This window comes from Bombina bombina, chromosome 6 (genome assembly GCF_027579735.1).
Source record: "Bombina bombina isolate aBomBom1 chromosome 6, aBomBom1.pri, whole genome shotgun sequence".
Taxonomy (NCBI): Eukaryota; Metazoa; Chordata; class Amphibia; order Anura; family Bombinatoridae; genus Bombina; species Bombina bombina.
The window spans coordinates 180,000,702-180,013,129 of NC_069504.1; the positions used below are offsets into that span (position 1 = coordinate 180,000,702).

At 42.1% G+C, this 12,428-nt stretch overlaps 1 protein-coding gene across 1 annotated transcript in view; it reads left to right on the forward strand.

Annotated features, from left to right (window-relative positions):
* ASZ1 (ankyrin repeat, SAM and basic leucine zipper domain containing 1) overlaps positions 1 to 12,428 on the forward strand; it is an 864,897-nt gene that overhangs the window by 448,605 nt on the left and 403,864 nt on the right. The window contains exon 4 of the mRNA XM_053719197.1: positions 4,297 to 4,408. Within this exon, the coding sequence (XP_053575172.1) occupies positions 4,297 to 4,408 (112 nt within the window). The remainder of the gene's footprint in view (positions 1 to 4,296; positions 4,409 to 12,428) is intronic.

A 12,428-nucleotide genomic window follows, 5' to 3' on the forward strand; every position in this document is an offset into this window, starting at 1 on the left:
CATCATAATATATAACAATAAAATATGTACAGATAATAATTATCTAATGTGGCACCATTGTGTATGTCAGTGATAACAATCTAAGTGGACATGGAACCAAGCCAGAAACATCGTAGTCAGTATCAGTAAATATCTGACTTTGCAGCAAAAACTGTGAACATAAGAGGCATCTATTACTCATTTAATACAACTGTAAGAAGGCTGCTTACTTGTTTATAACTTATCTGGGCGATGTGAGGCAAAGTACAAAAACACGCCATGCACGCTGAGTCCAGCGTGATCACAGGAGGGCGTGTGAGCATCCGGGTTACTTCCGGATCAGCGCGCTCTGAGTAGAGCCATGTTATGTGTTGCCATGGCAACCTATCGCAGTCTGACTTGTTTAGTCAAAGCGGAGCTAACTTCCGAGTGACAGCAGCAGGCTGCCATGGCAACCCCATATCATATGTACAATGCAAAAATAGCCAGCTGACCCAGTCTTATTTGATTCAATGAAGGACTAAACAATATACTGGTATTGGTATTGGCAAATATATCTATAAGCAATTATTATGCTCATTCACTATGGCGTGTTCACTGAGAGCTAGCTCAGTTGGCAGCTATCAGATATACCAGCTTGTAGTGATTACCTACAGTCAGGCTGCGATCTCTATAACCAAAGGGTGTCACCACATCATATTAGAGTCATGTTTCTAAAAAGCAGTAAAGAGTAAAAAATGGACATAATCTGTCAAAATAAGTTGATCAATCTATTACTTAATCTAGGGATCTGGAACTGTGGAGGCATTAGTGTGACAGGAACTTAGTCACCTATCGCTTTAATAAGTCCTAGCTATAGGTAAACTGTATAGATTACTACCCATATGTATATATATCCCCCTATTCAATATCTATATCACCCAATAGTGACAATGGGACCATGATGGTACATGATGGTAAATTAACCCATAACTTATAGCAGAACAATAGGGGGTTTTGGATCAGTAACTAAAATGTCAACATAAGACATTAATCAAATATACTAATGGGCATAACAAAGATTCTAGACAGAGGGCTATGATCCAATTTCCCATAAACACTGGATAAAGTATATCCTCACCTCAAAAGGAAAATGTACCATTATGGCTCAAACTCCTGATCATTACTGCAGTGGAGGGTAGAACTTCATCAATCAACTTCGAATCTCTTGGAGCATAGTAATCCCCAACTCTGGGATGGACAACGTGGACTCTCAATGTGCCCAACAAGGCACCAATGGAATTACATGGACTCTCATCATTAAAGGGTATATCTGGATATATCATATCCGTTCTACCAGGACTTATAAAAAGCAGTGCCAGTCCAGACTTGTATTTAGTCCACCCGGGTGTACCGTTCCAAGTCTATGGATCCATTTGGCTTCAATTTGAAGGAGCCTGTTCTTTCTGTTACCTCCCCGAGGCATTATTGGTACATGGTCAATCAGTATAAAGCGTAAATCCTTCACCGTGTGCTTCATCTGTACAAAGTGGCGTGCCACTGGTTGTTCCGATGTACCATCCTTGATTGCTGTCCTGATCGCAGTCCGATGGTTAGCCATCCTCTTCTTGATGTCATCGTCCGTCTTACCGACATAGTACTTCCCACATGTACAATTCAACAGATAGACCACAAACGGAGTAGAACACGTTAGATGGTGTTGGATCTTAAACCTCTTGGTGGTATGTGGATGGTGGAAGGTTTTGCTTTGTATCATCGAGTTGCATGTTGTGCAACCCAAGCACTTAAAACAACCCTGTCTCTTTGATTTTAACCATGTATCTTTGATGTAGGCGTGTCTTGGGTCAGTAATCATTAACATGTCTTGGAGATTGCGTCCTCTTTTATATCCCATCCTTGGTGGGGAGAAATCTTTAAATGGTAGCTGTGATCACGCTGGACTCAGCGTGCATGGCGTGTTTTTGTACTTTGCCTCACATCGCCCAGATAAGTTATAAACAAGTAAGCAGCCTTCTTACAGTTGTATTAAATGAGTAATAGATGCCTCTTATGTTCAGTTTTTGCTTCAAAGTCAGATATTTACTGATACTGACTACGATGTTTCTGGCTTGGTTCCATGTCCACTTAGATTGTTATCACTGACATACACAATGGTGCCACATTAGATAATTATTATCTGTACATATTTTATTGTTATATATTATGATGGTATCACACATGAATGAAATGTTGATTGTTAATTGACATCTGTTATTTTACATCTCTTATGGATTTACATTGATGTATTTTGATTGGCTGATTCTATGATGGGGGAGGGGTTTGATGTGCTATATAACACTGTTTGTATCACAGTTTGGGTTGTCTGAGGAAGGGGTGAATGCCCCAAAACGTCACTACCAATAAATAGTTATTGTATTTAAATCCAGTGAGTGCTTATCCTTATCTTGATTGATTATATATATATATATGTATCTTGATTGAATATCCTGCCAAGCACCCTGGTCTATGTTTGGGTTGGCGAGTGAGAGTGCACTTACTTGGAGTCTCTCTATATATATATATATATATATATATATATATATACACACATATACAGTATCTCACAAAAGTGAGTACACCCCTCACATTTTTGTAAATATTTTATTATTTATTTTCATGTGACAACACTGAAGAAATGACACTTTGCTACAATGTACAGTAGTGAGTGTACAGCCTGTATAACAGTGTAAATTTGCTGCCCCCTCAAAACGACTCAACACACAGCCATTAATCTCTAAACCGTTGGCAACAAAAGTGAGTACACCCCTAAGTGGAAATGTCCAAATTGGGCCCAATGTGTCAATATTTTGTGTGGCCACCATTATTTTCCAGCACTGCCTTAACCCTCTTGGGCATGGAGTTCACAATAGCTTGACAGGTTGCCTCTGGAGTCCTCTTCCACTCCTCCGTGATGACATAACGGATCTGGTGTATGTAAGAGACCTTGCGCTCCCCAACCTTCTGTTTGAGGATGCCCCACAGATGCACAATAGGGTTTAGGTCTGGATACATGCTTGGCCAGTCCATCACCTTTACCCTCAGCTTCTTTAGCAAGGCAGTGGTCGTCTTGGAGTCGTGTTTGGGGTCGTTATCATGTTGTAATACTGCCCTGCGGCCCAGTCTCCGAAAGGAGGGGATCATGCTCTGCTTTATTATGTCACAGTACATGTTGGCATTCATGGTTCCCTCAATGAACTGTAGCTCCCCAGTGCCGGCAGCACTCATGCAGGCCCAGACCATGACACTCCCACCACCATGCTTGACTGTAGGCACTACACACTTGTCTTTGTACACCTCACCTGGTTGCCGCCACACACGCTTGACACCATCTGAACCAAATAAGTTTATCTTGGACTCATCGGACCACAGGACATGGTTCCAATAATCCATGTCCTTAGTCTGCTTGTCTTCAGCAAACTGTTTGCAGGCTTTCTTGTGCATCATCTTTAGAAGAGGCTACCTTCTAGGACGACAGCCATGCAGACCAATTTGATGCAGTGTGCGGCGTATGGTCTGATCACTGACAGGCTGACCCCTCTCCCCTTCAACCTCTGCAGCAATGCTGGCAGCACTAATACGTCTATTTCCCAAAGACAACCTCTGGAAATGACGCTGAGCACGTGCACTCAACTTTTTTGGTTGACCATGGCGAGGCCTGTTCTGAGTGGAACCTGTCCTGTGAAACCGCTTTATAGTCTTGCCCACCATGCTGCAGCTCAGTTTCAGGGTCTTGGCAACCTTCTTATAGCCTAGACCATCTTTATGTAGAGCAACAATTCTTTTTTTTCAAATACTCAGAGAGTTCTTTGCCATAAAGTGCCATGTTGAACTTCCAGTGACTAGTATGAAAGAGTGTGAGAGCGATAACACCAAATTTAACACACCTGCTCCCCATTCACACCTGAGACCTTGTAACACTAACGAGTCACATGACACCGGGGAGGGAAAATGGCTAATTGGGCCCAATTCCGACATTTCCACTTAGGGGTGTACTCACTTTTCTTGCCAATGGTTTAGACATTAAGTTATTTTGAGGGGACAGCACATTTACACTGTTATACAAGCTGTACACTCACTACTTTACATTGTATCAGAGTGTCATTTCTTCAGTGTTGTCACATAAAAAGATATAATAAAATATTTACAAAAATTTAAGGGGTGTACTCACTTTTGTGAGATACTGTGTGTGTGTATGTGTGTGTATATATATATATATATATATAATTTATTTATTTTATCTGAGCTTGGTCATAAAGTCTTCTTTACTTTTTATTTTAGAAGGAAGATGACTCCAGTTATGTATGCTGCTAGAGAAGGCCACACTCAAGTGGTTACACTTCTTGTTGCTAAAGGAGCTGACATAGACGCACAAGATGAGATTGGCTATACAGTAAGTTGCGCTTCCTTTATGTACCTGAAAAATACCTCTTTAATATTTTTGATTTATATGTCAATTTGCCATTTAAATATATTTTTTTCTTGTTTCTTCATAACCGTTCCTTCCACTCTTTTAAAAATAAATTGAGTCATGCAAACCTTTTATAGTGTATATAACTCTAGATGTTTATGTATTTTAGTACTGACCTGGGCACAGGGTTCTTGTCTGTGAACCATTGTTATATCCTGTGTGACTGAAACTTTGGATTTCTTCATCAACGGTGCAAATAAACAAATGCACAATAAACTATACAAGCGCCAAGTTTTTTTTCTTCTTTTATTTACTGTGTGTTGGTGAAAGTGTGAAAACATGTAAAAAATCTTGCAAATTCTTCCGCTCTCATTTGTCTCCCAGTGGTGACGTTTCTCAATAAGATTTATGACACACATTAATATGCAGTCCTTATCACCACTGGCATACAGTAAATGACATTTGTTTTACAAATCATTTACTTGTGTTTTATCTTGGCATGTTAGGAAATTTAGTCTTATTTCTTTCCTAAGATATGGTGAGTCCACGGCGTCCTCAATTACTGTTGGGAATATCACTCCTGGCCAGCAGGAGGAGGCAAAGAGCCCCACAGCAAAGCTGTTAATTATCACTCCCCTTTCTACGAACCCCAGTCATTCTCTTTGCCTTCAGTGCAAGGAGGTGGTGAAGTTTGGTGTCTGTAAAAGATTTTTCTTCAATCAAGATTTTATTATTTTGAAAGCCAGAGTAGGTTTGCTCTGATATTTTCTATCAAGATTAGGTCTGGCTGTACTCCACGTTAGTCTCTTCAGTAGGGCAGTGGTAGCTTTCAAGCAGTTAGGAACTTGTGAGATGGGCCTCACTGAGATTTCCTAACAGGTTGCTGCCCTTGTATAGAAAGCCAGAGTAGGATTACTCTGTCCTTTCTTGTTTTCACAGGTCTCTGTAAGGAGTGGCTTCCTCTCACGCTGGGTGAGCTGTCCTCCTTCCGGAAAGCCAGAGGTGCAGGTAAGTGCCATTTTCTGTTTTTTTTTTGTTTTTTTTTATGGGAAAAAGAACACTGGCACTAATACAGAATAAACCGCACTTTATTGGGACTATCAGGATTCATGATGGCAGGGGCAGGCACTGTGAGTTTGGAAAGGAAATCCCCGGTGGTTCTGTAGGTTGTGTGTTTTTCACTGGGACTCCGTTTTAGGTAGACGGATGGGTGAATTTAGTGTCTCATTGTGTGAACAATATATTCTATCACTTAACGGAATAGAGTTCCGATGGGTATTTTGTTTAATGGCCGCTGGGACCGCCTCTGACATACGCTAGGAGGCGGATCCTTCACTGAGGCGGTATTGATGACTAAAATTGCGCGATTTTCACTGATTGTGGTGCAGCTTATAGTTAATCGCCTTATTCCTCTGCAGAGATTATCCGGAGCTGCTGCGTGCAGAGAAGAGATCCGTTTGTTATTCCAGAGTGCGGAGGGGGCAGGTAGGCACCTCAGTAATTATGCTGAGGTTTAGATGTGCTTAATAGAGGGAGGTATTTAATTTGTCTTGCAGATATTGGGCAGTTTATAGTTTATTTTATAGCCCTGTCTGACAGTCTTTAATTATTTTGGGAACGAATGTTCTTAAAGGAACAGTATTAAAAAAGGAAAATAAAATGTTTTTGTTTTATTGTTCTGATTTATCAATTTTATTGCAATATGGACCAAAAGTTGGTGCATGCTGCTGAATGCAAGCTTTGCCTAGATACCCAAGTAGAACCTCCTTTTCCCTTTTGTTCTTCTTGTATTGAAAGACCATTAAAGGGACACTGAACCCAAATTTTTTCTTTCGTGATGCAGATAGAGCATGCAATTTTAAGCAACTTTCTAATTTACTCCTATTATCAATTTTTCTTTGTTCACTTGCTATGTTTATTTGAAATGCAAGAATGTAAGTTTAGATGCCGGCCCATTTTTGGTGAAGAACCTGGGTTGTCCTTGCTGATTGGTGGATAAATTCATCCACCAATAAAAAAGTGCTATCCAGAGTTCTGAACCAAAAAAAAAGCTTAGATACCTTCTTTTTAAAATAAAGATAGCAAGAGAATGAATAAAAATTGATAATAGGAGTAAATTAGAAAGTTGCATGCTCTATCTGAATCATGAAAGAAAAAAAATTGGGTTTAGTAAGTATCCCTTTAATGTATAAAGATAGACTTTTTGTTGCTGAGCCACCATCTTCTAAGGTTGATGCTGGTCAGGCGATGCCACAGCTTTCCCAAGCCCTAACAATGTCACATGCAGTGCCCTGCGGTTACTCACAATCTCTTGGAGGAGTCTTTTTGCATGCAGAAATTGCTGCCCAGGTATCCTCGGTGGTATCTGAGGCATTAGCTGCCATTCCCATGCTACAGGGAAGACGCAAGAGGAAACTTAAAGATTCAGATAATATGGTCTCTGATCCAGTCCCGACAACGTTGTATCCTTCAGATTTTAGCTTGAACACCTTTGTGTTTTGTTAAAGGTGGTTTTGTCTACCCTGGACGACCCCAGACACTCTTGTTGCTGCCAACCTATGAAATCTATCAATTTAAATAGATACTTTGATGTTCCCTCCTCTGTGGAGGTGTTTCCTGTGCCAGACCGTGCTACAGAGCTTATTGCCCGGGAATGGGAGAGACCTGGAAATACGTTTTCCCCGTCCCCAGTTTTTAAAAAGATGTTTCCGGTGGCTGACTCCATAAAGGATTCGTGGCAGACGGTGCCCAATGTGGAAGGGGCGATTTCTACTCTGTCTAAGAGAACTATTCCTATTGAGGGTAGCTGCTCTTTCAAAGATCCAATGGACAAGAAGCTGGAAGCTTACTTGAAAAGATGTATATTCGTCAAGGTCTCCAATGGCAACCTGCGGTGTGTATCACTACCGTGAGAAGTGTGGCAGCTTGTTGGTTTGATGCATTGTCTGAGTCTCTTCAAGCAGAGACTCCTTTGGAGGAGATCCAGGATAGGATTAAGGCACTTAAGTTAACCAATTCCTTTATTACTGACGCCTCTTTGCAAGTCATTAAGTTGGGAGCCAACATATCTGGTTTCGTGATTTTGGCACGTAGAGCGTTATGGCTGAAATCTTGGTTCGCAGATGTTTCATCTAAGTCTAAGCTTTTGGTGATTCCTTACCAGGGTAAGACCTTGTTTGGACCGGGTTTGTCAGAAAATATTTCCGATATCACGGGTGGTAAAGGATCTTTTCTGCCACAAGATAAGTATAGGCGAAAGGACGTCAGAGTAATTTTCGTTTCTTTCGTAACTTCAGAGGTAAGTCTTCCCCCTCCTCTGCCAAGCAGGAACAGTCCAAACCTTCTTGGAAACCCAGTCAGTCTTGGAATAAGGGGAAGCAATCTAAGAAGCCCACAGCTGAGTGTAAGTCAGCATGAAGGGGTTGCCCCCGATCAGGGATCGGATCAAGTGGGGGGCAAACTTTCTCAGTTCTCTTAAGCATGGATACAAGATTTCCCAGATCCGTGGGCCGTGGACATAGTATCCCATGGTTACAAATAAGAATTCAAGACCTTTCCTCCCCGGGGCAGGTTCCACCTCTCAAGATTATCTGCAGACCAGATAAAAAAGAGAGGCATTCTTGAAATGTGTTCAGGATCTTTTTCCACCTGGGAGTGATAGTTCTAGTCCCAGTACAGGAACAGAGTCTAGGGTTCTATTCCAATCGGTTTGTGTTCCCAAAAAAGTGTCTAAACTAGTTTCTCAGAGTGCTGTCCTTCAAGATGGAAACTATATGTTCCATTCTTCCGTTAGTGGAAGAGGGTCAGTTCATGATGACCATAGACCTGAACGATGCGTACCTACATGTTCCCATTCACAGGGATCATCACAACCTTCTGAGGTTTTCCTTTCTGGACAAACACTTTGTTTGTGGCTCTTCCATTTGGCCTCCCCACAGCTCCCAGAATTTTCTCAAAGGTCATGAGGTCTCTTTTGGCAGTGATTCGGTCTCAGGGAATTGCAGTGGCGCCTTATCTGGACGACATTCTGGTTTAGGCGCCATCTTTTCGACTAGCAAAACCTCACACAGAGATCTTGTTATCTTTTCTTCATTGCAACAGATGGAAGGTGAATTTGGAAAAGAGTTCCCTTTTTCCGGCTACAAGGGTGGTCTTCTTAGGAACCATTATAGATTCTCTATCAATGAAAATATTTCTGACGGAAGTCAGAAGAGCCAAGATTCTTTCCTCCTATTTCTACACTCTGCGTTATGGCCATCAGTGGCCCAATGTATGGAGGTAATTGGTCTAATGGTGACTTCCATGGACATTGTTCCCTTTGCTCGATTCCATCTGAGGGCTCTACAGTTATGCATGCTCAGTCAATGGAACGGTGATTATGCAAATCTGTCTCAGAAGATAGTTGTACATCAGTCGACAAGAGACTCTCTTCCGTGGTGGCTGTCTCAGGAACATCTGTCTCAGGAGACATGCTTTCGGAGACACTCCTGGGTGATTGTGACCACGGACACCAGCCTGATGGGCTAGGGAGCAGTTTGGGACTCGTTGAAGGTGCAGGGACTTTGGTCTCAGGTGGAATCTAGTCTTCCCATGAACATATTGGAATTGAGAGCAATCTTCAATGCCTTGATGGCTTGGCCTCAGCTGGCCTTAGCCCAATTTATCAGGTTCCATTCAGACAACATAACCTCGGTGGCTTACATCAACCACCAGGGAGGAATTAGGAGCTCCTTAGCCATGAAAGAGATGACTCGGATCATTCAGTTGGCAGAAGCTCACAATTGCTGTCTTTCTGCCATCCACATTCCAGGAGTGGACAACTGGGAAGCATATTTCCTGAGCAGACAGACTTTTCATTCTGGGGAGTGGGAACTCTATCCGGAGGTGTTCTCCAGGATAACCATCAAATGGGGGATACCGGAGTTGGATCTGATGGCGTCTCGACAGAACACCAAGCTTCCAAAGTTTGGTTTGAGGTTAAGGGATCCTCATGCCTTCCTGATAGAGGCTGTGGCAGTTCCTTGGAACTTCAGGATTGCATACCTATTTGCTCAATTTGCTCTCCTTCCACGAGTCATTGCTTGTATCAAGCAGGAGCGAGCATCAGTGATTCTAATAGCTCCAGCGTGGCCTTGCAGGATCTGGTATGCGGACCTAGTGGAAATGTCGTCTGTGCCACCGTGGAGACTACCTTTGCTTCTACTTCAAGGTCCCTTCCTTCATCCAAATCTCGTTTCTCTGAAGCTGACTGCTTGGAGATTGAACGCTTAATTCTGTCTAAGCGTGGGTTTTCTGAGTCGGTCATTGAGACCATGATTCAGGCTCGTAAACCTGTTACTAGAAAGATTTACCATAAGATATGGTGTAAATATCTTTATTGGTGTGAATCCAAGGGCTACTCTTGGATTAGGGTCAGGATTCCAAGAATTTGGTCTTTTCTCCATCAAGGTCTGGGTAAAGGTTTGTCGGTCAGTACTCTGAAGGGTCAGATTTCTGCTCTTTCTATTTTGCTGCACAAGCGTCTGGGACGTACCAGATGTGCAATCTTTTTGTCAGGCCTTGGTCAGAATCAGGCCTGTGTTTAAGTCTGTTGCTCCGCCTTGGAGCCTTAACCTTGTACTTAAAGTTTTGCAACAGGCTCCGCTTGAACCAATGCATTCCTTGGATTTTAAGTTATCTTGGAAGGTTTTGTTTCTTATTGCTATTTCTTCTGCTCGTAGAGTTTTGGAACTCTCAGCTTTGCAGTGTGATTCGCCTTTTCTCATTTTTCATGCAGATAAGGCAGTTCTTCGTACTAAGGTTGGTTTTTTTCTAAGGTTGTTTCGTATAGAAATATTAATCAGGAAATTGTTGTTCCTTCCCTCTGTCCTAATACATCTCCTAAGGAACGTCTGTTGCACAACCTAGATGTTGTGCGTGCCTTTTCGCCAGTCTTCTGCATTGTTTGTTTGCTTTTCTGGGAAGCGTAAAGGTCAGAAAGCTACTGCTACTTCTCTTTCTCTGTGGTTGAGAAGTATTATTCGTTTTTCCTATGAGACTGCTGGACAGCAGCCTCCTGAGAGAATCATAACTCATTCCACTAGGGCTGTCTCTTCTTTTTTGGGCTTTAAAAAATGAATCTTCTGTGGAACAGATTTTCAAGGCTGCAACTTGGTCCTCTTTGCATACTTTTTCTAAATTTTCTAAATGTGATACTTTTTCCTCGGCTGAGGCTTCTTTTGGGAGAAAGGTTCTTCAAGCAGTAGTGCCTTCCATTTAGGTATATCTGTCTTGTCCCTCTCTAGTCCTCCGTGTACTTTAGCTTGTGTATTGGTTCCCAACAGTAATTGAGGACGCTGTGGACTCACCATATCTTAAGAAAGAAAACAAAATTTATGCCCCACCCTTTTTCTCAGACAGTTTTTTTTACTAAACTTCAGGCACCTCTATATCTTGTGTTACTCCTTTTCTCCTTTTCCCTTCGATCGAATGACTGGGGTTTGTAGGAAGGGGAGTGATACTTAACAGCTTTGCTGTGGTGCTCTTTGCCTCCTCCTGCTGGCTGCTACCAGGAGTGATATTCCCAACAGCAATTGCGGTCTCCGTGGACTCACCATATCCGGAAAGAAAGACATTTATCAGGTAAGCATACATTTTTGTTTTTATTCAATCCTATTGGCTGATTATCGCTATCTTGTTAGGATACTAATTTGTTTGATTTCTATTATCTCCACTATTTCTGGAGGTTTAGAGTTTTTTTCTGCCCTACGTTTAGTCCAGTGATGTAGATCAGTTGGTGAATATCCTGACTACAAACGCTTGTTCTAGACTCAAGGGTCATAGATTCATTTCCCGGCAGGGTTAATACATTCCTTTGGCCCTTTGAGGTCAATTTATTGTGTATCATTTATTTGGGTAATAATAACTATTGTTTTTATCAGCTGCCAATTTGGTTAAAGGGCCATAATACCCAAATATTGAAAGACTTGAAAGTGATGCAGCATAGCTGTAAAAAGCTGACTAGAAAATATCACCTGAACATCTCTATGTAAAAAAGAAAGATATTTCTTTTACAAGATATGACGAGTCCACGGATTTCATCCTTACTTATGGAATATCGCCTCCTGGTTAGCAGGAGGAGGCAAAGAGCTCCACAGCAGAGCTGCATAAATATCTCCTCCCTTCCTCCCAACCCAGTCATTCTCTTTGCCTGTGTTAGTGATAGGAAGGGGTAAAGTGAGGTGATAGTTTAGATTCTTCAATCAAGAGTTTTTCATTTTTAAATGGTGCCAAAGTGTACTATTTTATTACAGGGCAGCTTTCTGAAAAGACTATGGGAACTGGTGGATGTTTTTACTCCACTGTGCCTCCCATGATTACGCTGCATTTCTGTATGTGGTCTTAGAGGTTGTAACCAAGACCCTTCTGCTTTCACAGGACCTCAGGAGGAAGAGTGGACCTCTTGACACTGTGAAACTGACATGTTGTTCCTCAGCATGGAGGCAAGTGCAGTTTTTATTCTGGAAGCGCTGCTGCATATCTCAGAATAACTGTGCTTGATATGTTATATGGGGGCTAGTATTAAAAGGCGTCCCTTTAACTCATGTGGTGAGACCCAGACATTCTGGCATGGTAAGAAGCTTAGAAGCGCTGGGGTATGTAGAAAAAAATCTAACATAGTGTATTATCCAGACACTCTGGCATTATCGTTTAGCCTAGAAGCGCTGGGACATTCTGTATGGGTATTCTCTGATAGCGGGCACATGGAATGAAGGTGTTCCAGTTTATTTTATTTGAGGTGGCTGACGCTGGGGACTGTGGGGATATGTTTTATTTAGGGCTCCGGTACATGGCGGTTTTGTTTATGGCATAACTTTAATTCAGCTGTCCGTTGTCGGTCGAATGACTGGGGTGGGCGGAGCCTAGGAGGGACTATATGGCCAGCTTTGCTGGGACTCTTTGCCATTTGCTGTTGGGGAAGAGATATTCCCACAAGTTTGGATGACGCCGTGGACCGGACACA